Below are 27488 nucleotides of genomic sequence, written 5' to 3' on the forward strand. Positions count from 1 at the left end.
GTGGCGCCGGGCAACGTTCCGTTCCACAGGAGGAACTGTGGAGGGCTTGGACCAAGTGCCCTGCAGAACGTCTATGAGGGCCTCATTAAACTGCAGCAGAGGCACAGTGGAGCTTGCTGTCGGTTGAAGGACCTCTGTGAGGACGTTAGTCCTCACGGCCACAGCAGGCAACTCCAGCCCTAGGGCTTCGGCCGCCTTGCGCAGCACCACTGAAAAAGCTGCACCCTCCTCCGAGGCCACAGTCGGAGGAGAGATGAAGCCAGCGTTCGGCGAAGTGTCCAGACCACTGGCATCCCCCAGTTCGTCTGCCCAGTCCTGTGCAAGTTGACCCTGGAGGGCCATAGGGTCCTCAGACCCCTCCCAGTCACCCCCATCATCCGATTCCTGATAAACAGGAGGAACGATCGGAGCCGGACGGTAGATGAAATGGTCATCCATCGACGTCGGGTGCGGCGCCGGACGGCGCCGTACCGGCGTCGAGTCCGGACAGGGGCTGAACCGGGGAACGGCGTAGTCCGGAGACGGCGCCGGAGGTGGAACCGGTGTCGGCGCCGGCGGAGGAGTCGTCGTGAGGTCGACCGGCGCCGACCGAGTTCCAGGCCTGGTTCCCTCGGGGACCTGCGGCGTCGGGCCAGAGCCGTCAACGGCGCCGGGGCCGGAGTCGCCGGCACGCGAGGTCGCCCAGCAGAACCTGCGGGGCCGAAGGCTACAGGCGTCGACGGCGGAGCCAGGCCCCTCATGGCCGAGAGGAAGGCACTGACCTCCGCCGGAGTCGCGTCAGTCTCAGGAACCGGCGAGTATGGGGACAGATGCGGCTCCTGCGGCTCCGACGGAGCCGCGGGGGTGGGACCACCCTGACCCTCAGCCGAGTCGCGCGACTGGCAAGGGGAGTCCGAAGAGCGATGTCGTCTCTTGGACTTCTTGGAGTGCTTCGACTTACCCGAAGACCCCGACGAGCGATGACGATGGCTGCGGCTCCGCGATCGGTCCTTGGACCTCCTCCTGGACCGGGACCGAGAGCGGCGCGGAGCCGAGTGCCGAAGCTCGAGAAGCTTACGGGACCGCTCCCGCCTAGCTTTCGATGTCAAGGCCTGGCAATCGAGGCACGACTCCGCGCCATGGTCGGCCCCCAGGCAATAAAGGCACCGGCGATGGTGATCCGTCACCGACATCAGGCGATGACAGGCGTCACAGGCCTTGAAACTAGGCATCCTACCGGCACCAGAGTTGAGTCGATAGACCAAAAGAAGTCAAAAAAGTTAGTCAAAAAATGACTAGGGGTAAGCTCTTCCCGGATCGGCGCTTACTGGCGCGGAAAAAAGAAGAACTGACGTCAGCGCGCGAGGGCGACATCATTCCGGCGCACGACGCCGATGACGGATGCGGAGCCGCAGACGACGCCTACCGACGCGCAAGGGGTATTGCTACAAAAATCTTTCCGGATCCAGCCTGACGCCTGGGGATATTCTAAGGTGAGGAATCTAACTAACGTGTTTCTTTCAGATGTGATATCCTGCCCCCCCACTGGTGTCACAGGGGGCGAAGGAACAGTAGACAGAGCCGGGAAGCCGCTATTGGCGCTTAGAGGAATCTCTCCCCTGGCGCCCTTGTCGTCCTCTAGAGGGTTGGCGAGAGAAAGACGACAATTGGCCCTGTCTTTGAGAATACTGGGGCCTGTAAGACTGAGATTGTTGCGAATAGGAGGAATAGCGCTGCTGCTGGTATCCACCTTTATATGAAGAAAAACCTCTTCCTCTCGCACCACGGAAAGGTACTTTGCGGTATTGCAATGTCCCAAGGGACTTCGCTGTTTTAGTGTCCTTTTTTATCTCCTGCAGCGCATCGTCCACATGCTTTCCAAAAAGCATCTCACCATCGAACGGCAGAACTAGGATTTTATTTTGGACTTTCGGGCGAAACCAGGTGGCCTGAAGCCAGCCCTGCAGTCTAAGGACTGCCGCACCTGCCAAAGAGCGGAAAGCAGTGGTAGCAATGTCCATTGCGCAATCTATAATTTCCGAAGAAGAACGCTCTCCTTCCTCCAGGATTTTCTTTGCGTCAGCCTTCGATCCCTCAGGTAGCTGGTCCAAATACGGAGATAAGTCGCACCACATCTGGCGATCATATCCTTCCCAGAATCGCCAAGGCATTAGCCACCCTGACCAGGAGGCTGGACATAGAGGAGAACCTCTTACCCACATTATCAAGGCGCCTACCCTCCTTATCCGGTGGTGTGGTAAGGGGCGCCGACGGATTCTTTGGCTTCCTTTGGGCCGCTTGAGAAATTACAGAGTCCGGTTTCGGTTGGCTAACCAGACAAGCAGGGCTATCTTCCGGAGCTTTGTACTTTTTCTCCAGTCAAGGAAGAAGAGGCATGATGGTAGCTGGAGATTTCATTACTTTTATCCCCTCATCCCAGACATGGCCCACAATTGGGATAGAACGGACAGACTGTTTATAAGGCTCTTTAAAATCATAAAGAAAACATTCCAACTGAACTGATGGTATGGGAAAGATCGAAACGTTTGGATGCTCTTTCCATTAAATTGTGGAAGCCCCCTATATCTGCTGGAGGAGAATCCGCAGGGTCCGGAGATGGAGAAGCGGGATCCGGAATTATATAGTCATCCCATTCCCTATCTGAATCTGGGACTGAGACTGTGTCCTGGTCATCATCCGATGAGTCATCATGAACTGTGACTAAATATTGTTGAGGTTCCATTGGATCCGGAACCAGAGCTTGTGGAAGCAGAGGAGGAACAGGAGCAGAAGATTGAGGTGGAGGCACTTGCACCAACTGTTGACCAGAAGATTGAGATGGAAATCTTTTCCTATAATCCAGCAACATGAATTGTAGATCAGCAATGAGGGAAGACGGCATAGCCATCATGCCCTGCTGCGACTGTTCCTGCCTAGGGTGCGGCAGAAATTGTCCTTGATCTATATAGTAGTCCTCAGAATCCTGATATTGGACATGTAATTGGGATGGACTATATGCATCCCCGTAAAGTCCCTCATCTTCATCTGAAAATTCCTCCTCCAAAAGGCGTGCTGGAGGTAGTGATGTCACTCTACGTGGAGAAGTCATCTCCGGTGTAATCTGGCATCTTTTTACTGAAATTGCCACACTTTAAATTGTCGATGAGGTCGGCGATGGCGGAACCATCGTCGACGAAGGAGTGATCGTCGACGGAATCGTCGTCGAGACCGTCATCAGTATTATGCTGGAAGCTGTAGATGATGTCGTCGTCGACGTCACCATCCTCGTCATCATACTCATCGACGTCGAGGTAGTCATCACCGTCGACGACATGGAAACTTGAACCTTAGGTTGCAGCGTCGACTAAGTCGTCGTCAACGAAGGTACTGGAGACGACGAAGCTCTCGTCAACGAGCCCGTCGACGGAGCTGAAATCGACATCGATGGATTCTTCGACGCCGTCATCGATGTATCTGATGCTGTCATCGTCGACGGGCGGATTTTCTTGTCAGCTTTCCCCTCAGGCAGGACGGAAGCTGTTTTTGTTTTTTAACAGTCTTGGCTTCTAAGAAGGTGGGAGGTGAAACCGAAGGCCCATGACTCGCCTTCTTAATAGAATGTGCCTCAGAAACCAGTCATTCCCTCTCCTTTACACCTCGGTGAGGATATTTGATGGGACTGCGCCTGTCAGACCTATCAGAGGTCTTTTGCAAGGCTTTGGCAGGGGGGGTCAGAAGTTGAAGGTGAAGACCTACCCCTTTTTTGAGATCTCCTCGAAGATGTCGCAGAGGAGGCATCATCACTGTCACTCGATACTGGGTCTTTCCTTGACTTTAACTTTTGCAACCAGGTGAGCAAATGTCCCTCACGGTCGCTCAAGGTCTTTGAAGAGAAGGTACGACAGATCTTGCAGTCGGTGGCTTTGTGGTCAGGGTACAAACAATAAATACAGTCCTTATGTTTGTCCTCCACATAAAGCCTCTTCTTTGAACAAGTAGCACAGGCTTTGAATAAAGCCTGTTTCTCCTTGTCAGACATCCTGAAGAACGCTTAAGAGAAAACAGTTGAAAAACACAGAAGTTGAAGAGAAATCTGAGCAGAGCTCAGTGGAGACTCCCTTGCACAACATGCGGTAGAAAATCTGAGACTCTGAGGTTCTCTCAGGAGGGTACAATGGGGTGAGGCTAATCTGATTGGTTGTTGTATTATTTTGGTCTCTTTTACAAAAAGATGGATATGCTACAATATGAGATGAGGTCTAAGCCTTTCTTTCTCTTTTGTACCTACTGCTATGGTATTTTTTATTTACCGAGGCTCTCATTCCGACGACGGGGAATGATACAAGCTATGGGAATCTATGAAAGTTCCAATTCTGGAGTAACAAATACTTTCTGATTAGGAAAGCAAATGCAGGGACAGATGTCGGCCTCTTTTCTCTAAACCTCCATAATTGCACTTCAGCCATTCACAGGGAATTGCAAATTGCCAACTAACTAATTTATATTAATTTGGTAGGTTGTTTTGTGATCTCCTGCGAATTGACCATTTGAGATGGGACTTATTACTAGATAAGTTGCATCGCAAAATGCATTGCAATTTTCAAAGCAGTCAGTGTGCAAACTGCACATCCCTTGTGTGAAAATGGGTCTTTGTACATTGGGACCTAAACCCCTAACACAGCACCTACAAAACTGATTCAGTTATATAACAGTAAAGTCAACGCTATGTTCAGTTGTCAAAACACATTTAGGCAAATAGATTTAATGATAAATAAAAAAAAATGGTTAAATACAGTAGACTACTGATCACGTTTCTGACTGATGAGAAAGTGGAGTTGAGTCACATATGCTTCAGATAAAGTCCACCACTGTCCTCGTCTCACCAGACTCCTCTGAGTCAGACCTACAGTAAGGGATAGAGTACTATCCTTTTCACAGCTTTCTGTCTTCTATTAATCTGTGGTAGATAGATTTACCTATACTGTGGCTAAGGCACCGTTTATGCAGATGCATGGAGACAAACTCACTACAGCCTAAAAAAGTAGCAAGAACTTTTGCCGGAACTCATTCAATACAATTAATACTTCCATAAATTCGCAAAAAAACATGGTGATCTACGGACAGCTAAGGCTGCTAAGGCTGCCTGTCATGAACTGGCACTGTGTCTTTCACCTTGAGCTGCGGAAGGAGTAGAGCTGACTGTCAACAGTCACTGTTCTGTGGGATCATTGTAATGAGCGTGGTGGCCACGGCTAAATGCTCCTGTTGACTGATTCTAGGTGGTATGGTGAGACTATTAATAGGTTTTAGTCAAGTCCCAGTCACAAACCAAGTCATCAGTCCATCAAATCTGGGAATCTGGGAATAGACCGACTGGTGCCTCATGTGTTAAGTTCAAGTATCTAGGATATAATCTATTTAAAGTGCACTCCATTATGAAGGTGGTAAGGCACAGTGAGCGGACACTTGCTAACAAAAGTGGAAAAAATTAACTAAATTCCAACAGGGAGATGAGTGGCCTACAACTTCCATAAGGCGAGGTAAAGGATTCCTTATGACGCGACACAGCGGTGGTGCTAAACAACAGCACGAGTAGTTTTTTCTGTGTATGGAAAGAGAAGAATTTTGCAATCCTTTCCTACCCAAATATCCAGCTCCTCCTTAATTAGCACAAACATATATGCACAATTCTTGTAGAGGATAAGCTGAGACCAACAAACAGAGTTGCTCTTAATAGCTTTCTGTGTTTTGGGTATCACACACCAACTTTCAAAAAATGTCATCTGGAATTTGCGATCAAGTGCAGGCACTTCATATCTTTTGTTGTTTTATTCTGTTCCTTAATACATTTTTTAGCTGGTTCACATGCATTAACATCCGCACAAAGCCTAATAGACTGAATTGGCGACAACGAAAATATAAATGACACTCAATAAATGGAGCAAAGGATAAGACTATAAATAAAGCACTTCAGCCCCTCGTTTGGGAAAGTAAGCGCTATTTAAGCGCTATTTAAATGCACTAATGACCCGAGGAAGGAAGATGGCAGACTGACGCCACCGCTGGGAAGTCGCTGCGAAGTTCCCCTGTGAAACTTATCGGCTTAAAGGCATGCAGACGGTGGTGATGACAGCCGTGGTACAACCTAATCAAAAGGAGAACGCGAGGAAATACACAAGGGGTTTATAATCGGACAAGCCCAAGAAAAAGAGATGCTTTACCTGCTACCAGCCCTTCTGCTTTGTTCCGCACCGCACTGACTTTTCCCGCGATTGAAGGGAGAAGTCGAGCGATGCAGTGGACCAGCGGATGAGCGGGCTGCTGGGCTCTTGGAATGTTGATGGGCTGAATACAGACGGATAAAACGAGGCGGGAGATTCGTTTTTGGATTTGTTTCTACATTTGAGGATATTGTGGGCTGCCCGTATGATCCTGTTGGCTGACCGGTTTCCACTTCAGGTTTTGCTGCTTGCCGCTGACCATTCCGGGCGCTCTTGTCTACTGCTCTCTCAGCGGCACTATAATTTGTCTGCTGGTCTTCTTTTCTGCAAATTACGGACTATGGGCCCACCAAAAGCGAACCCCTTGAAGGGAGGGCACGCTGTTGCTCGCGCGGCAGCAGTATTGGCAAGCACAGGGGCTGTTGAGAATGCCAATGAGGGAGGAGAGGAGAAAGGAGAATAAGCTGACCCAACGCAATCTGCTTCACGGGTAGGTCGTGTCATGCCCCGTGACTCGGATCAATAGACGATCCAGTATATAAGGATACTGGGCGCGTACGAACGCGCTTAGCGTTCTAGCTTGGAGTCCTGGTTTTGTCCGTGTTCCGTGTGCCTGACTTCCGGAGAGAGAGATTTCCTGTTTCCGGAGTTGTGTAACTTGGAGTTTGAACCTTCGCGGGTTCTGCCCGAGTATCTGGCGTGTTTGCAAAGACGCCAAGTAATTGTAGCATCGAGCCCTTCTACACCTTTGCGGCTCGCTTTTGCTTTGCGTGTATTTGACTTCCGTCACGTGTGGCGGCATTTCGTGTGAGTGCAAGTCCTTTCCCTATCCTTGTGCTGCTCCTTTGTAGTGGCGCTCACTCCTGGGTGGCGGTGTTATGTATGTCTGCCTTCTTGTTATTTCTCTCAATCGCCGTGTCCTCCCCACTCCGTTCATTCCTCAAGTCCCCGCTCAGTGATTGAGGGTTTAGGAATTCACGGGGCCACTCGTCACATCACCCGATAGCCTACATTACTGTTTCCTTTCACTACTGGATCATCGCGTCCCGACAGCACCTGGCTTGCTGCTGGAGCCGCACACCATTTACTCCCGCATCTTCCCAGTCCAGCTCTATCCCTACTCCTTTTGCCGTGGTGTTAGTCTCCTCTGAGACAGAAGACTTTAGTAACTCAAAGGGGACGCTAGCGTGGACCACGATTCAAGGGCCGGTGTACGACTGAAACACGGTAACAGCGCTGTGCGCTCCTCCTTTCTTGTGTGCTTATGGTCGCTTTATATAGTGAGTGGAAGTAATAGTTATCGCTCTGTTTTTTCCCACCAGGTCTTGACCTACATCTGAATATATTCGCCTTGTAATCTGTCATTGGAAAATTCAAGGAAGGGATGTATGTTACCATTAGTGAGTGATAGATCTATAAGAAAGCATATGGTGAAATTGATGTTACAGTTAAAGAATACCCTCTGAATTGTTTCCTTCATGTGGTATAGGAACTCTTGGCCTGCTTATTCTACGCCTGCCCTCTCCTGAGTCCCTGTCCTTCCCAATAGAGGTGCCCCACCATCATACAAGAAGACAGGACCCCAGCGGTAGGTGGGCTTGGTAATGTGTATGGTTTGCAGTGCATGAGGAGATAAGGAAGAGTGATTAGGCCTTTTCTATTGCAGCGTCCAGAGAAGAGCTACCTCCTTGGTTTCACCACAGCCCTACCACTGAAGTCACACCCTCCTTCCCTTGTTTTGTTACCCTGTTTTCCCCTGGCGTGTCATCCGGTTCTCTAGGGTTTGATAGAGACGGAAGGCCGTAGGGGAAGACGGAGACTTACTCTTCAAATTCCGGACGCTCCTGCAGAAGATTCTGAGAACCCTTACAGGTCGTTCCATTTTAAAAGTATTACAATCCGGAAAGGATTCTTCTGTGATTAACCCAAGGGGTGCAGCTACCTATCCTCCAGAGTCGGACATGGTGAGTGCACTAATCGAGGCAGTGTCACCACCTGCGGGGGAAAAGATACAGACGGATACAAGTGTATCTAAATCTATGGAAGAAACTGTATCAATAGTCTCAAGGGAGAATCTGACTGTGTCTGCCTCACATTTTCCTGCCTTAAATTCTGAGGTCTTTTGTGTTGTTCAATTGCCACAACCTCTTCAGCTTTCGCAGCCTCTGCATAATTAACCTGCGACGACATCTTTTTGCGCTGATGGCCATGGTGTAGATTTAAAAAAAGAAGAGGAAATGTTTGAGGGCGGGGATTCCGGTGCTGTTAAAACTAGTGAGTATAATAAGATAGCTGCTCCCCAAACCCTGGGACAAAGTGCTAGTTCTTTATATGCTGGAGGTGCGGTTATTTTGGAAACCAACTCTGGGATTCAGAAAGGGTCGCAAGATGTAATTCCTGCCAGTAATGAATGGATTACAGTTAGTTGTGATGAATCTATTATGGAGTATGGTGAGGAGGGACCTCAGATGAACAAACAGAATAAAGGGACCGTTAAATCAAGAGTTCAGAGACAGAACTAAAAGAAGACTCAGGCAATGTGACACTTCTCTTAAATCTACCAAATCTGTGACAACCAGCAGTCCACTTCGAAAGTGGGTTGCAAAGAAGGGCGAGGTGAAGAGAATGATTTCGCGCTTATCCAGCTCAAGCCCGAGCTGCTCCCTCTAACTGCTCAGGTTCTTCCAGCTCCCTCAGTAGTATGGAGGGGGCAAGGCAAGGATTGTGCTGGTGCTTGTAGTAAGGATACCAGGGATATCAGCAGTCAGAGACGATCATCGATGCGCCCTTTCTCAATACCTTCGCCAGGTGTGCAAGCTAATCAAGAGGATCTGACGGATCAGACTGATGGCTCTAGCCAGCCAGCTGAACAAACCTCGCTGCAAGAAATCCTTAAGATACTACAAACAGAGGGCAGAAGCTCAGGTGTACTACGTTCAGGCTAGAGCTGATAGCTCTATTAGGCTCACCTTGTCAGAGGTGAAAAATCAGATAGCTTCTATTACTTCTGATATCACTGAGCTTCAGCACAGGGTAGCTGATACCGAAGACCATATGAGCCAAATATTGAAACGCACGGATACACATGAAACTCAAATAAGATCTATGCAGATAAAGGTCGAAGATCTGGAAAATCGACAACGACGTAATAATCTGCGAGTGTTTGGGGTGCCAGAAGGAACGGAAGGGATGGATTGCCGAACATATGTGGTTAATAAGCCAAATCCAACGGGCTCATAGATTACCACTGATTACTAACAAACCCCCTGGCTGTTTTCCTAGACCCATTCTAATCGGTCTAGGCAATTTTTTACTACGGCAAGCGATCTCCATCAAAGCCAGGCCTACTACTCCAGTACGTACGGAGTCTTTCTCAATGTCTGTCAGATCAGACTTTTGCAAGGACACTATGGATCGCCGTTGGAAACTTCGGCAACTCATTGATCTACTGAAGGCAGCTGGGGCACAGGTCTTTCATCAGGAGTTTGGGCGTCTAAAAATCATAAAGGATGGTTCCACTAAGCTGGCATTCTCAGAGCAGGACGCTCAGGAACTTTTTAAGTCTTGGCGACAGGAGCCTGGGAAATAATTTGAACGTTTCTGTATATTTTGTGCATCTTCTCTCTCCTCTCTGGCATAGTTAATTGGAGATGGTAATTTTCGTTTTGCATACTCTGTCATTCCACATGCCTGCATGCCTTGGGGGAAAATATTTTTGGGTTTTTCTATCGGGGCACTCTGCAGCTGAACTTCCTAAAATGCTGTCTTGTAAACAGTAACAAGGGAGGGGTGATTCGTTTCTCAAGACACATGGTGGGTGAGAACGGGGGGGTCTGGGGAGAGGGTCGTTGGTTACAGGGTAAAAGCAAGGGATTTAAACAAAACATTTTTTTCTTTAGGGGGAGTGGTTTTTCGATGGGCTTTCAGAAAATTTGTACAAAATGAATCTGTTGCTATAAAATTGCAGTGATCAAATTCCTATGTTGGAAAGTATCTGGGTTGAATGCTACTCGTAAACGCCAACTTGTTCGCGAAGAGTTAATAATGTATCTCCCTCCTTTTGTTTTGATAACGGAAACTCATATTGCGTTTAAGGATTGGACATTACTTAATCAATTAGGGTATAATACTGTTGTTTGCTCATCCCAAACTGTGTCAATAAGGGGGGTGGCTATACTAGCTAGTACATTTCTGCGGTATAAAATCGATCGGGCTATGGCTGATGGGAGGGGAAGGTGGGCTATTGCCCAATTAGTGATTTATGGTACCAAATATGTTTCAGCGGTGATCTGTGGGCCTAAGATAAACGGCCCTGTGGTTTTTAACATGCGCATGCTTAATTTACTTGAATTCCTGGGAACATTAATAGCTATGGGAGATTTCAATTGTATTATGAATCAAACGTTAGACACAACTTCTCAACGCTCTTCTGTAAGGATGTTGAAAGTACGGAATTCAATATTGGAACTTGCAAGGTTGCACGATATACAAGATGCTTGGAGAGTTTTATACCCAGATTCCCCGGGCTTAACATTTTACTCCTGCCAACATAGGCAATACTCGAGGCTGGATATGGCTTGGGTTAGTAATGCAGTCTTGAATACAGCAGAGATGGAGATCTGTCCTAAAATAACTTCAGATCGTAATCCAATTTTATTAATAATCCAACCGACAATGGCTGCTAAGACAGGGCGGCCTTTTTCGCTCCAACGCTATTTACTATCTGATGATGAGTATACTTTACATGTCGGAAAACTCTTGGCTGAATTTCTGAGCTTTAATCTTGGCACTGCTTCTTCTTATATGATTTGGGACTCTATAAAGGCATTCATCAGAGGTATTACTCAGCAATTTATACTATCTAAAAATAAAGTTAAGGAGGCTGACGTTAAGGCGGCCGTTGGAACTTTAACTGGCTTAGAGCTTTCTCATGCACAATCTGTTGTAAGACAGGATAAGGACCAATTTTCAACCTATTTTAAACTGATAGAAGCAAAGGAGAAGGCATTAGGGGTTATTAAGGAAAGAAAGGGCAGCAGTTGTCTTCAATAAATTTCGCTCTGAACAGTACGAATGCAGCGAACAAGTGGGAAGAGTACTAGCATATAAAATTGCTGATAAAAAATCTAAAAGCAGGATCGCTGAGATCAAAGGTGCGGATAATGTGATACACACTGGAGCTAGGGCGATCTTGGAGCAATTTGCTCTCTTTTATGAAGATCTTTATGCTCCCTCAAATCTGGTTGACCTAGGGGAGGTTTCTCGACATTTGGATAAAGCTTAAATATCACCGTTAACAGCCCAGGATGCTACCCATTTGGAACTAGAGACATTGGTAGAGGATATATGGTCAGCTTTGGCATCTCTCCCCATGGGTAAGGCTACGGTGAAAGACCAGATCCCGAATGAATTCTAAAAAGTTTTTAAAAATATCCTAACCCCATTGTTTGTAAGAGTTATTAGGGAAATAGGAGAAACAGGCACGGTTCCTCCTTCTTGGGTTAATACAAATAGGTTTTTTATTTTAAAGAAGAACAAGCCATCTGCAGCCTGTGAATCGTATCGTCCGATATTTGTTGATGCCAAATGGTTCGCAATGATTCTGGCTAATCGTCTTTCTCTATTTATGGTAAAATTGGTCTCGGAGTAGCAGCATGGTTTTATTAAAGGTAGAGATACGACCACTCACATTAATACGGCTATTATGGTATTTAATTCGGCTGGGCAAACTAATGGCAAACTAGGAATGATACTCTTGGACGCAGAAAATTCGATCGGTGGCTTGGGCCTATCTATGGCCCACCCTTTCAGCAATGGGAATCTCTGATAGTTTTTTGACATGGGTAAAGGCGCTTTATCGCTCACCCCAGGCTAAACTAAGCTATGTGGGGTTACAGTCTAAGTTTTTTTTGGATAAATAGGGGTACACAACAGCGTTGTCCGTTATCCCCCTTGTTGTTTGCCTTATATCTTGAACCTTTTATCCAAATACTTATGATGAATGAGGGTATTCGGCCATTATCTTGTGGACCTAATGAGCTAAAACGGAACACCTGTGCAGATGATATTGCAATCTTTGATAGATCCAGCCTGGTCTGTAGAATTAATCAATCACGAGGCTAAAAGATTTGGTACAGTTTCTGGTTATAAATTGAATATTGGTCAAACTCAGATTTTGCTGAATTATACACCAGAAATCCCGATAAAGGGACACTGCCCAGAAACTACGTATCTTGGTATTCATGTCACTCCTCAGATGCAAAGCATTATTAAATTAAACTATGAAGCGCTATTGAATGATACTGCTAGGAAACGTAAGAACTGGCACAAGCTTCCTATTGGTATTATTGGACGATGTAATATTGTCAAAATGACAATTCTTCCTAGGTTTCTTTATTTTTTTAGGTCTATTCCTTTGAAACTTCCGAATTTGTTTTTAAAGAAATTAGATGGGATAGTAGGCAGTTTTATTTGGGGGTATAGGCGGGCACGTCGGGTTATTACGTTTTTAAAATATCCATTCAACCAAGGCGGTCTTGCACTTCCTGACTTTAAATTATACTACCGGGCTTAATTTACAAGCAGACTCCGTAGTCTTCTTTCCAATAAGGACCAAGATTTTAGCTATAGGCTTTTGCTAAACCAGGATTCTAGTAGATTTCATTATCGACTAAAGGACCCTAATTACTTTACCACGATCTCTGTACCGACCTATTTCACTAAGTTTCCGCTCTGGGATAATCCACTTCTTCCAGACATATTCCAGGATAGTATAGCTAAACATTGGGCCAGTCTTGGGGTAGATACACTGGTAGATAAACTGGAAGATATGTATGATTTGGAGGGCTTTCGTACTTTTCAAGATCTGAAAGATTATTTTTCTATACCACGCCAGCACTACTATAAGTATCTCCAACTTGGGGATTATTTTTTGAGATCACAAGGACTCAGGGTGGTGGCACCCCACCAATTAATTACCTTTATTACATGAACCCTTTCAGGGAAAACTAATCTGCGCTGCGTATCAAATATTTAGTCAGGAAAGACTGGATCCTATGGATCTCTTAGCTGAAAAATGGAGTGTAATGCTCACAGAGGAAACATCTGGTACAACCCTAGAGGCAGCACTTACTACAGTAAAAGATGCAGCATGGTCTATTAATTTAAGGCTTCAACAATTTAAAACCATAAGTATGCTGTATTATACACCTGATAAGATTGCTAGATGGGGACAAATAACTATTCAGCATTTAAGAAATAGGACGAGCTGTCCTAAATGTGGGGAATATGGAGTAAATATTATTCATATGTTTGCTGCATGCCCTATGCTAGTGGCCATTTGGCAAGAGGTCTTGAATGTATTAAGAAATCGGCTAGGATTGGATGTGGCTTTTACTACAACTTAGATAATGCTGAGCTATGAGACAGTGTCAATAGAGCGAAGAAGGCTCTAATAACTATAGTCATAGTTTCTGCTAGATTAGCTATAGCCCAGGCATGGATCACTCCAAAGCCATGTAATGTAATGGAGTGGTGGAGTATTTTTATTGAAAGTTTCGAGCGAGAAAAAGCTTTGGCTAAGTTCAGAGGTCTTAAGGAACTACAGAAATGTAATGCTATTTGGCATGGTATGATTCAGGATTAATGTGTTAATTATTTTTCTGTTTTGCTTCTTACTGTCTATTACTTAGCTATTTTTTCTTATTGTTACTCTTTTGCTCTTGTTTTTCTGTATTAATATTATCCCCCTATAAAAACGAAATGTATACAAAAGAGTATGTAACAGGTTATCTTTTCTGTCTGTATATCTTGTGTTTGAATCCTTTGCAAAAATAAAGATTTAAAAAAAATGCAATAATATAGTGTAATAGAATATAAGAGGGTAGAATTAAGCAAAAGAAATTTGCTATCTTTGGTAATGCCTTATCGGGTAGAGACTATCTAGCCATAGATTCCTTACCTTCGAATTATCCCCAGGCATCAGACTGGATCTGGAAATTTTTCATGAGCAGTACCGCTGTGCACCGGTAGATGGCATTTTTCGGCTCCATGTGGTGTTGTCTGCGCCAAACGGGAAGCGCATGGTACCTATACAGGAGCCACCCCAGGGTGCTGATGTCAGTTTCTTTTTCCGACTTTACATGCCAGAAATAAGGAGCCATGAAGAATATGGACCACTGGTGTGCAGAATTAGAGCCCTGAAAAGGGAGCAGCCCTATACCTAGGAACCCGTTTGCAGAGCGGGAAGGATGGGTGGGTCAGTAAGGAATATACAGCTTGAAAGAGTCTCTACCAGATAAGGTGTTACCAAAGATAAGTACCTTGCTTATCTTATAAAGCTTTCTAGCTGCTGATTCCTTACTTTAGAACAGTTACCCAAGCAATACCTTCCCAGAGGTGGGTCTGCCAACATGATTTAAACCAGAATGTCCTGCAGGACGAATGGGCAAAGTGCCCATCCCGACAGACCTGACTGCCCAGGCAGTAGTGTTTGGTTAACATGTTGTTGCCTGGCATATATCCAGGACCAGAACTCTGCATACTAACGCAGAGGTTGCAGCCTTTGCTCTGGTGGAATGAGCAAACAAGCGCTCCACGGACTGCTTTTTGGCTAGTAAGTAACAGATCTTAATGCAGAGTATGATACATCAGGAGATTGTTAGTTTCTGCATGTCCTTCCCTTTCCTGGCCCTGACATATCTGGCAATGATTTTGTGTGGTCAAGGTAGAACGACAACGCTCTTTTGGTGTCTAGTCTTTGGAGTCTCAACTCTTCTTTAGAGGGATGAGGCAGACCTCCAGGCAAAAATAATTGCCACCAGATAGGCGGTCTTGATGGTGAGAAGCCTAAGATAGCCGATATGAAGCAGCTCAAAGAAAACGCACATTAGAAAAGTAAGAACCAAATTAAGGTCCCATGAGGCATAACAAATGGAGTTGGAGGACACATGTACTGGAGACCTTTAAGGAACTTATTTACAATAGGGGACCTGAAGAGGGAAGGTTGATCTGGCAGCCGCAAAAAAGCAGAGATGGCAGATACGTGACCCTTTAAAGTGCCCAATGCAGACCCCCTACTAGGCGAGGGTAAGGATAAATAACAAGGCTTGGGGGAAGATAAGGGGTCAACTTATTTGGCTGTACACCATCACACAAGCGTGTGTCAACGGCCAATGGCCGGCGTACACCGTCTTGGTGGAGGGATGCCGAGCTGCCAAGATTACATCACAGCATTGATAGGTTTGGGAAAAAGACCCTCCCCTGCAGCTGTGTCAAAAGATCATACTGAAGGGGCAGCCTGATCAGAGGACCGATGGACATGCTCAACACCTTGGGATACCAGACTCTCTGGGCACAGTCCGGAGCCACAAAGATGACTTGAGCCTGGTTGCTCTTGATCTTCTTGAGAACTCAGGAATGGTACGGGCGAAAAGGCGTAAAACAGGCTGGAGTTCCACTGGAGATGCAAAGCTTCTCTCCGAGCTAGAGCCGCCTTGCAATCTTCAGCACACAGAAGTGCTGACATTGAGTGTACTTGGGGTGTCAAACAAATCTAACAAAGGTTCTCCTCACTGCTGAAAGAAATCTTGCACCACTTTTGGATAGAGGTGCCATTCATGATCTGCTAGGCATCTTCAACTGAGTTCATCAGCTCAGGCATTCAGAGATCCCACCAGGTGTTGAACCACTAGGAGAATGCCCTGACATTCCAGCCATGTCAAGAGAAGCTGTGCCTCTTAACAGAGAGTCCACAACCCCACCCCACACTGTTTGTTCCAGTACTACATTGCAGCGGTGTTGTTTGAAAACACCTGCACTAGCCTTCCCTTGATGGAAGATAGAAAGACTTTTAATGCTAATCAGATCGCTAAGAGCTCCAACAGGTTGATGTGGAGTCCAGATTCCGGTGGAGACCAGAGGTCTCTCATCTTCACCTCTCCCAGAAGGCCGCCCCACCCCAGGAGTGACGCATCTGTCACTATTGTCAGAGCTCGTTGGGGAAGGGAGAGCGGTCTGCTGCTGACCCAATCACGGTACCTTAATTACCACTGGAGATCTTTTGCAATACGGAGGGGTAGCCCCTTTTGACAATCTGGAAAACCAAGTGGTTGGATGTTTTTAGACCTCCAGTGTTGCAGGTGATGGAGTGTCCTGCCTACCACTGGATGCCCATGATGTTTGGAGGGCAAAGTAAAGAGGTTTGAAAGCTGCAGCTGCCGAGGGAGTGGTGGACTGGCCCAACCTCTGGCTGACCCACGAGGCCTGTGTGAGCGCAGCGTCCTCGGCCACGCAGGAGCTGGGAAGCTTGCATGCTGTGGTGGCTGAGCGGTTAGAGACGTGGCTGGAAGCCACTACTGTGTCAACGGAAGGAGTAAAAGGCGAACTGGGGTTCACACTGGGCCACGGAAAAGGCTCTGCTGTCTTTGAATTTGAATTTAAAAGTATTTGTTGAGCGCTCGTACACCCGGCGGTTTCATGGCGCTTTTGAGGAGAGTGGTTCCTGAGTGGGGGGGGGTGGAGCAGTTTAGATTTTAAAAGCTTGTGCAAACAAATAGGTTTTCAGGGTGCTACGGAACTCCAGGTAGGATGATGTTGATCTCGTTTGGAAAGGTAGAGAATTCCAAAAATACGGAGCAAGGACGGAGAACTTCGAGCCACCCGTTCTGCTCTTCTTGAACCTGGGCACCATCAGGAGGGACTGAGAGGAAGATCGCAGTTGTCTGCTGGGGATATAAGGTACAATTTTAGACATGATGAAAGATGGGGCTGTTCCCGCGAGGGCCTGGAACGTAATGCATCCCATCTTAAAGAGGGCCCTTTCTCTAATAGGGAGCCAGTGGAGGGATCTTAGAAGGGGAGAGGTGTGGTGAGATTTGGGCAAGCCATAGACTAGGCGGGCAGCTTGGTTCTGCACCAGTTGGAGCCGCCGGATGGCGTACGCAGGGACACCGTTGTATAGGACATTCCCATAATCTAGGCGGGAGAGAACCATGGCCATCAGGATCAGTTTAAGGGCTGAAAAAGAAAAAAATCGTGACATTTTTCGAATGGTCCGCAAAGTAAAGAAACAAGAGGAAACCACCATGCTGATCTGAGAGTGTAGGATGAGTTGTTGATTGAGGGTGATCCCCAGTGTCTTGACAGAGGGAGAGGGAGAAGGGGGGGGGGGGGGGGGACCGAAAGAGGGGGGCCAAAAAATGGGAGACCAAGGGTTGAGTTTACCGCCAGTGAGTAGAAGCTCGGTCTTATCAGGGTTGAGCTTAAGATGGTTAAAGCTCATCCAATCCCTGATAAAGACCATCACCGACTGGAAGTTGTGGATAGAATCAGGGGAATCAGAGAGGTTAAAAATGAGCTGGAGGTCATCGGCGTAGTTAAACACCGTGACCTCCATCCTCTGTAAAGCAGAGATAAGCGGAAAAATATACAAATTAAAAAGAAGGGGGGAAAGAGAAGAGCCCTGAGGGACACCGCATCGCACTTTGTGGGCCTCGGAGGAAAAATTCGCCAGATGGACTGCCTGTAACTGGTCGCTCAAGAATGAGCTAAGCCAGGTAAGGGCAGAACCTCCAATACCAGCCGCCTCGACACGGGAGAGAAGGATGGTGTGGTCCACCTTGTCGAAGGCGGCTGATAAGTCGAGAAGAACCAGTACCTGTGGAAGATTAGCATCTTGTCCCTCTCTGAGTGTGTCTAAAACAGAGAAAACAGAGTGCCCCGGTGCTGAATACACTATGTCTGCAAAGTGGTGGGAGCTATCAAAGGGCATGTCCATGAGCGAGGCTTGGACATTACCTGAAATACCAGTGGTTCTCCACCAGGTGAGGCGCCTAAGGGCCACCGACGATTAAACTGCCCTGCCTGGTGAGTCAGTTGTAACCAGTCCACATCGTATGCAAACTTAGCAGTGTCCCTGCCGTCAGCAATAGCTTGGGAGAGTATGGCTCGGGCCTCCCCTGAGACCATAGGTGACACTGCACAATCAAGTTCCAGAGTGAGTGGGAGAATCGGCCCACAAGATATTCGATGTTTACCGACTGCACTGCCCCCGCTGGCGGAAGAAAACCTCTTCTTTCCTAGGATATCTCACCTTTTAGATTCTCTGTCCGGTGGAGCGGTAGAGAATGCATAAGGATTAAATTTGGTAGTGGAATATTGGCCCCCAAGCTTTCCAGAGTGGGGTGTTGGGTGGGGAAGTGGGGGTCCCCTGTGGTGGGGTGATGGCAACAGGTTAATGTCCTACTCTCAGGAGCCCCTAAGCAGGGTTTGGACCAGGCCTTGAGTAGACAATATGTGAGGGCTTCATTAAAAAGGAGAAGCGGTTCTGATGGGAAGGCTCCAGGCTGAAGCACCTCCATCAAGACTTTGGTCTAGACAGCCGCAGTGGGCAACTGAAGGTTCAGGACCTCAGCAGCTCTCCTCACCACCGCTGTAAATGAGGCACCCTCCTCCAAAGCCACGGTAGGAGAAGAGACTAAGCCAGTATCTGGAGATTTTTCCAGTCCACTGGCATTCTCCAAATCCTCACACCAGCTGTACTCATTGGGGTCTAGGGGCTGTTCTTCATAAAGATCCAATGCCCCCCTAATTTTCCCCAAGTCCTAGCCTATAGGAATAGGGCTCAGACTCCGGCCTGGAGGTGGTGACTCCAGACGGCGCCTGAGTCTGCATCTGACAAAGCCATTCTGGCGAGTGTCGGAGTAGGGGATAAGAATGGGGGCAGCGGCGCCGGTGACATCGGCAGAGGGACCGGCGTCAGGTTACATCGAGATGGCGCGACCCGCATTGGTCATGCTTCGTAGATGGATCCAAGGGGCCTGACGGGCGCCAGAGGCAAACTTGCCACCGGGAAAAAGTAGGGGGCCTGAGGTGCACCAGTGGGGATGGCCTGGAAACATATGAGATGTATAGCCTCATAAATCACACTGAGTTGGGTGGGGGTCACTCAGGCTCCAGGAAACTCGGGGAGGGCGCAGAGACAGCCAAGGTGCAGGATCAACCACAGAGCCAGGCCTTGAATGCCAACATTCCCTCATCTCATCAGATAAATGAATGAAATATGAATGAAAAAGGCCTTGTGAAGCGCAACAAATGATGAATGGCGTCAAGATAACTTCAACAAATGGGGTGAGGGCGAGGATCTCTTCAACTTCTTGTTCCTTTTTCAGGACTTACCTGGACAACGTGGACTGTGGCGATGATCGATGGCTCTGCAACCAATCCTGGGAACTTCCTCTCCACTGGGATTGAGAACATCTCGGCATCAAACGTTGAGCAGCAAAGAGCTTGTCGGGCCACTCCCTCAAGGCCTTAGGGTGCATGGTGTGACAATCAACGTAGGTCTTGGCATCGTGGTCACTCTCAAGACACCAGAGACAGACAAGATCAGTCACCGATATCTTCCGGTGACTGGCCAACAGGGTTTAAAACCAGCCATACTTGTGAACATCCCTGCCGCACAGGGAGACAATGTCACAAAACATCTTCGACAAAAGGTCAGTTAGAAAATTACTTGGGGTAGCTCTTCTCCAGATTAGCATTGCCTCACGCGAAAAGAACTGACGTCAGCATGCTGGGTGGGAGCCTATATTTGCAACTCGCACGTCACTAATGGTACAGATGACACCGACGATTCCATGCAGAGCCAAAGCCATGCAAAGCCAAACAACGCCACCTACTGGCACGCAGGGGTACTGATCATGAAACATTTCCGGATCCAGTTTAATGCCTGGGGATAATTCTAAGGTAAGAAATCTGCGGTTAGAAGTCTATCAGATATGCATCTTTAGATGCATTATTATAAAAAGCTAGGAATCTTTTGGATTCCAGTGCACCGAACCCAGTGGCAGTACTTCCAAACTGATACCTTATTGTGAAAAGATGGATAAAGGACATAGTAGGGGAGGCAATATGTCCTCTGAAAGCCTAATGGTCCCATATTTTGGATCCTGTGAGGCAAGACTCAGCATTTCATTATATAATGGTTGATAAGTTGAGTATTGTTGCTTTGTGTACTCCTTTACAGGGTTACACAACGACATGCATCTGCCTTCATTTGTGCTATGTAAGACACAAGTTGTTACTATCGTTCGTATTCAATGACAAATAAATTATGTGTTCAACTTAAACAAAGATGTGGCACAAGACACGCTCTGACTGAAAAAACACAACAGGAGGCAGCCATTCACTGATATGTGGTACGGAGGCATTTTGAGTAAATTTTCATTAAAATGAAAATGTCATCTCCATTACAAGGAACCTGACTTATTTTGCTGTGGCCCTTTTCCCGTGGAGCCAAGATTTTTGATTTCCACCAATTTTAACTTTTCTTCATGAGTGAACATGGTGCCATCTCCGAAGAACACATCAAAGAACGGCAAGCTCATTTGTAAAAGGCAGGTGGGGAGTCAGATGAGTTCCCACTATTTACAACCACATGAACACATTTGAGCGGAAATGCTGTGCAGCGGGATTTCAACATTTTCAATTCTGTGGGAAACCATGTTACATTGGTCAAAATACTTGAAGATTTCTTGTTTTGAAAACAAAAACCCTCTCAGAAAAAATATGCGAATGTAATTCCATGAAATGAAGAAAACATTTCTCCGATTTACTCTTAGTGGTGTCCAGAATCTGAACAGTGAACAAAGGGAGGTCGATCTTTTGCTGTGCATGGGCCTAGATCTTGGACTGCTCCATTTTAAGCAAAGGATGCAGACAAATCTGTGCCAGTGAAAGATTTATATTAATACGTCTGGCTTCTGAATAAGAACTCTTGAAAATGACACACTTACAATGAAACTTACTGAAATATTCAGAAGCTCAGATTATCATATCTTTTCATTAAAATCCTTACATTAGAGAGCTGGGACTGAATCTATATTTAAATCCACTTTTAACTCCACTCAGCTAAATCACGATTTTCTAAACTTGTGCAGTCCAGCAAAGCAGAATGCAAATCCTTGGATCCTTTCTCCTTGAGTCCAAACTACTTTCATAATTTCCTCTATCGACAGGCATTTTTTGTGCCAACAAAGGACTAAGAATGGTCTCCAAGGCCTGAAGTTTGAATTAAAAATGCCCACTGAGCAAGTCATAGTAGGCCAACAGGCACATCGGAACCACGGTAGTCAATTAATTGACACACTGAGCCTGCTACATCTGTATAAATGAAGGCATTTATGGGAAGAGCAAGAGACAAAAGGGATTATTTACTTTGTAAAGGGCACTGTTAGCCTTGGCATCCTTGGTGTGGCTTCACCCTAACTTTTTCCCTTCCGGGCCTCCTGTTTCTGCAGGCCTTAGGACTCTGAGAACTTTACCAGTGCTAAAGTGCTCTTGCCCTAAAACATGGTAAGATTAGCTTATACCCAATCTGCAGATTTAATTTACTAGTAAGTCCCTGGTAAAGTGGCACTACATGTGCCCAGGGCCTGTAAATTAAATGCTACTAGTGGACCTGCAGAACTGGTTGCCCCCCGACTTAAGTAGCACTTTAAACATGTCTCAGGCCTGCCACTGCGGAGCATGTGAGTAGTGTGAACTGCTATTTCGAACTGGCTTTTGCTACGCCCAAACCTTCCTTTTTAATACATATAAGTCACCCCTTGCGTAGGTCCTGGATAGCCCAGAGGGCAGGGTGCAATGTATTTAAAAAGCAGGACATGTACTTTAAAGTTCTACATGTCCTGGTAGTGAAAAACTCTTAAACCAGTTTTTCACTACTGCTCCCAGAGGATAACAATGGAGCTGCCTTATTACATTTTATACGTGTAATTTCCAAATGAGAAGTGATAACCAGTTTATGTTTGGTGCCTCTGGAACTACAAATTAAAATACTAACTTATGGTGAAGTTGGATTTTAAATTGCAGTTCTGAAAATGTGACTTTTAGAAACTTGTAATTTTTCTGCCTTGGCCATTTATAGCCTGCAGACTGTCTCTGGGTCACATAACTGGGTAACGCTGACAGTAGGGCCTTGTGCACTACTCCAAGACAGCCACACACTTCTGGACCTATGGGTACTCTGCCAGGAAGGAGGACTGCTGTGCTGCTAAAAGGACTGTCACTCTGCTGGACTGCTACTCTGAAGGAGCTACTACCCTACAGTGCTGAACTGCAACTTCATCTTGAATCCAGGACTCCAGAGTGCCTTCAAGGGCTAGTCTGCTCAGCTGAGCCCCACGGACATAAAAGGCTCACCAAACAGCTCATGGATCTAGCAACAGCAAATTCCTGACCCCCCCCCCCCCCAAAGTGGTGTCTTTCAGGTCCTGAGCTCTTGAGTTGGGTAACGGGCTCTTAACATCAGGCTTTTGGGCTCTTCGCAACCGCAAACTGGTCTGCTCACACTGAGAACCCGTTGCTCACACCAAAATCAAGTGTGCGCCACCACTCCACCTCTATGCACCGCAGCATTGACCACCCACGGGGGAGCGCCAACTTGAAGCTCCAGTCTGCCCCAGCTGCTCTTCGCGCCTCACCGGCAGCCTCCTACAACACTCTCCTTGCTGCTCGTGGCCTTCTACAACACAAACAGTACTCTTGGCACAAAACCTGAGAAGGTAATCCTTAGCAGGACTAATATGGGACTATATCCAAGCTCCATAGAAGTTGACCTGAACTTTTGACTTTGACATGGTCCAGCACAACCAGATAGCCACGGTTAGCGCTTTATGCTGTTAGCTGCTATTTTTCACCTTATTTTTCAAAAATTTATAACTCCAGTTCTACGGATTGGTTTATGAAGTTTTGGTCTTATTTTATGTATTACATTTTGCTCCATTTTTCTAACCTGGTGTGGGATCTTTTTGTGTGGTGCCTTCACTGTTTTACTGTTTGAAGTGTTGCACTCATACTTTACACATTGCCTCTAAGTTAAGCCTGACTGCTCTGTGCCAAGCTACCAGGGTGTTGAGTACAGACACGGATTGTGGTTGCTGCTTGGCCAGGACCCACACTCCAGTCAACCAGTAACACAATTTCCCACAGGCACTCAGAAACATAATCTATGTTCCAATTAAAGAACCAACTTTTTCAAATCATATTCCCAGCTCAAAGACCACAGACTCAATGACAACCTATTAATCAATGACAGCCTGAAGACCCCACCTACTTATGGTTTATGTATATGACTCGAGCATCTCTGCTTAGGGCCCGGTGTCTCCCCACATGGACCTCATTGTAGTTGGACTATTGTCACTCTGTTTCCCCCTCCTCGGTGCAGCTCCTCTTTCTTGTGAGGCACTATTCTGCCCTTGTGGTTAGGTCTGTGCAACATAAATATGCTTAACAAACAATAAATGAAAAACCTACAAAGAGTTAATTGATAGCATAGCAAAGCCTTATGGCAAGGCATTTTCTATCTCAGTACTGAATAACAAAAGAAGATATGCAAAGGTTGTCCCTATGTAGACACTGGCACTCGCGTCCATACTTGATGACCAGGCTTGATGCTGGAAAAGAGGGCTCCCTGGTTCTCTTAGATCTAAAAGCAATATTCAACATTGTTAATCATATTATCTTGTTGAGGTGGTAGAACCAGGTGGGAGTACAACATATAGCCCTCAACTGGTTGAAATCCTCTCTACCTCATAGGATACAAAGCACCATTACCACTTTGTAGATCTCATAGAGAAAGACTCATGTACAGAGTCCCTCAGAGCTCTGCACTCACTATTGTTTATTTTTTTTAACACTTTCTTAGCGCTATTAGTTCAGCATATTGAGTCCTAGGAGTCTGGTGTCATGGCAACCATATGCTTTCCAAGCTCTGCCAGTGCACATCTAAAAACCAAGGAAAATTCAGTGATTGTGAATGGGCAATCAATTAATGGATGATCCTACATAAGCTGAATCTTTACAGCTCTGAAACAGGTTACAGTGGCAGGTGCAGGACAAACAAAATGCCCAGGTTAGTAGTGGCGTGATATAGCGCAAGATCCACACCCTAATCCATATGCACCTCGTGGTAGACTTGTGCGTCTATATTTTTTACTATCTACAAAAGCATACTTCTTTCATCTGTGGCTGCCAGATGCAATCTTCCATCTGCTGACCTTTATAAATAAAGTTCATGAACTGCTGGCAGTGATCATTTTCCAAATGGACTTAGTCAGCAGTACCTAACTTGGAATGTCCGAGTTGTTGTTACAGTGCCTTCAACACACACAGAATGCTGCCACCCATGCATTATTATACCTTAGCTATTGGGAACGTGCAACTTCAGTTTTGACATTTCTGCATTGGCACAGGTCATGTTAAAGGCTCTTTGTATGGTTTATAAAGCAGGTAATGGCATTGGAACTTTCTGTGTATGAACTTTAAGACATATAAACTACCAACTCAGGTTATCTTCAGCTGCTCTTCTTCAGTTTCTAAGGCTCTGCAAACAGAGATTGTGCATCTAAATTAATTTGGTATAGTCATCCTACCTTTTTAAACAGCTGACCCCCTCTAAAAGGTTGACCGAACATCCCTCAACATGCCTCTTTCTGTGTATTCCAGTGGGTTGTGAGTGTTTACGGTGCCAGGAAGCCACTTGAGGGCAACAGGCATTCAATTTTAACATAAAACAATATAAAACAGAACACCACAAATCCAGAGAACTGGGATGCTACCAAAGGCTCCCCTGACAAGTGTTTGTACCAACATAATCCTAACTATGTCAATTTCAAGTACCTGACGGAATCACCCCAAAGGAAAGGGGTTTCTTATAGGGCATTATTCCAGAGACAATGTTGCAAAGTTTTAACTAAAGTGTGAGGGAATTAAAAAACAATCTGTTATATTTGGTTACAATGTGAACATTGCTTAGGAATGATGAATGTTGTGTGCAATGCATTATTGCAAGTAAAATCTACTTCATCACAAACACCGTGCAGGATTCCATATGTACCTTATACAATTTACAATATCATATTCTCCTAGTGTTTATAACTTATGTAAATCTTGGTGATGCCACTGGTTTACATCCAATGATTTTCTTTATAATGTTCATTATTTAAAAAAAGAAGAAAAAGAGTGAAATCATGCAAGTCAAATGATGCTTAAAGAAAACAATTAAAGATGCTGTAAAGAAAACACTCTGGAATTAAACTAATTGTTAATCATCAAGCACATAGAATAAAGACAATACAACATTAAAAGTGGGTCAAATAAGATTATTCAGATTATATTCTGCCACACTTACTCAACATAGTAAGTTCCATACTGAGGGTCCTCTATCTTTTCCCAGCCATATGGTAGTTCTGAAATAAAATAGAGTAAAAATGAATAGGAATTTTAATGACAAAAAGAAAACATCTGAAAATGTAATCAAACTATCAGCAATAAAATACTTATGATGGAAATATGACCCTAGATGTGATCCTATTGTCAACTATATAAATTATGTTGGATGTAGTAACACAATCCTCTAGTTTCAAAATCACAAGAGTGAATGTACGGGCTATAGTAGAAGAGATGGGCACTAGTAGTATTACTGGATATCAAAATCAGATCTACATGTCTCAAAGTCACTATATGTTTAAGAGAAGTAGATGGACGAACTCCTGTGTTTCAGTCTACAGGCAGTGCGAGACAGTGCTCCATGCTACCCCCCCTCGTTTATTTCTCCTGTATATTAATAGTAATTTATAAAATCCATCCTTAGTGGCTATGGGCTATCCAAACATTTGAAACATATCCTAAATGTCTGTAATCCTCTGCAATGTTGGACATGACATCCATGAAGGCTTATCCTTCTCTTCTCTTATGAGAGATAGCCTCTGCTTGGGGACGAGGTGAACATTCCAGGCAGTGATGCACAAGCCCAAGTAACATAGTAGGGTTATGATGCACTGAAAACGTTCTATGACGAACACAACTGACCATGCTTTCATCAGGTATGGAAACCAATGGAGTTTGGCATCCTGAGAGATACTGCCACTAGAGCCAACACTTTGGCGAACAACTACGAAGCAAACATTAGATCAAATGGTAGTAAAGCAAACTGGAAGTGTTGGACCCCCATGGTGAGCTAGAGAAAACGCCAATGGAATAGGAGATGGAAGTAGGCCTCAAGAGATCCTGAGACACCAATCAATCCACAGCATTGAGAGCAAGCACAACCTGGCTCGTGGACAGCATGCTGAACTTGAGCATTTAAAAGCTGTCGGTGAACGTCTGCACTCCTCCGTTATCCTTTCCTCCTTTTCAAGGGGTGCCCTCTTGGGGGCACTGTTGTGAACCATGTGGATAACAGTCAGCGTGTCTCCTGATGGCCTTTTGGTCTCTGTGCCCACATCTGTAATACAATACATGTCCAGAGGCAAAGTATCTCCTCAATTGTGAGGGGCCATGCCTCCATAGAAATGAGGGCATGCATCCTTGGGATCTCCTTGGAGTACATTTAGTGCCAGTGTGATCTGTATTATAGATGGGGCCTCACAAGTGTCAGTGACTCCTTTGCAATATTTAAGTGCCTGGAACGCAAAACGCGGGAGTACATGCTTGGTGGCACTACTCCCTGAATTAACGAGAGTAGATAGGTAGAAAAGGGAGAATCCTGAACTTTAACGCATAGCGAAGACCATTAGAAAAAAACCTGCACAACAAGACTTTTGCAATTCCCAGGGTTTGCAGACTTATTCAAATAGAATCATTACAGAAAACAAAATGTAGTTAATCAAGGGAATTAGCATTAAACCAAAATAACAATGAACGCAATAATACAATGTGCCTTTAAGAAATTAAACAAGCACACCACATCTGGTAAATAATCAAATTAACAGTAAATAGGCTTAAATGCAGAAAGGACCACAAGAATCTAGCCCTCTGTATGAAACACGCACATAGTCTGGAAGCCTATTTAGAAGATATCTAAATTCTGCCTCTTTCCTAAAAGCAAGGCTTTCATAAAGTCCTGCACAAAGAAAACACACAAATGCATAGCATGGTTTTACGTAAGTGGGCAGTACTAGAAATTTTATTTGCACAGCAGCAAATCAAATGTGTCCTGGCACATTATTTTCATTGACTATTAAATATATAATTTGCTGCACAGAGGAAATCAAATGTTTTATTAACGCAAAAAACATGGGAGAACAAAGAACTACTACTGCACAGTCATAACGACGGTGGTTTAGATCATAGCTTTGCAATGTTACAATACATGTATGTCCCTTCCGGAGGAAACTGGGTACAATATAATTTTGCCCACAAGGAGGAAGATCGTGATTTGAAGCTGAATTTCAATCATTTTATAAAAAAACAAACAGAACACATGACCAGAGTAGCTCATGCACA

At 45.6% G+C, this 27488-nt stretch overlaps 1 protein-coding gene across 7 annotated transcripts in view; it reads right to left on the reverse strand.

Moving 5' to 3' along the window:
- MAGI3 (membrane associated guanylate kinase, WW and PDZ domain containing 3) overlaps window positions 1-27488 on the reverse strand; it is a 2362625-nt gene that overhangs the window by 874710 nt on the left and 1460427 nt on the right. For all 7 annotated transcript variants that reach the window (XM_085653126.1, XM_085653134.1, XM_085653154.1 and 4 more), the window contains one exon: window positions 25393-25450. In XM_085653126.1, coding sequence (XP_085509252.1) covers window positions 25393-25450 — 58 coding nt within the window. The remainder of the gene's footprint in view (window positions 1-25392; window positions 25451-27488) is intronic.

The sequence above is a fragment of the Triturus cristatus genome, chromosome 1_1 (assembly GCF_964204655.1).
Source record: "Triturus cristatus chromosome 1_1, aTriCri1.1, whole genome shotgun sequence".
NCBI classification, from domain to species: Eukaryota; Metazoa; Chordata; class Amphibia; order Caudata; family Salamandridae; genus Triturus; species Triturus cristatus.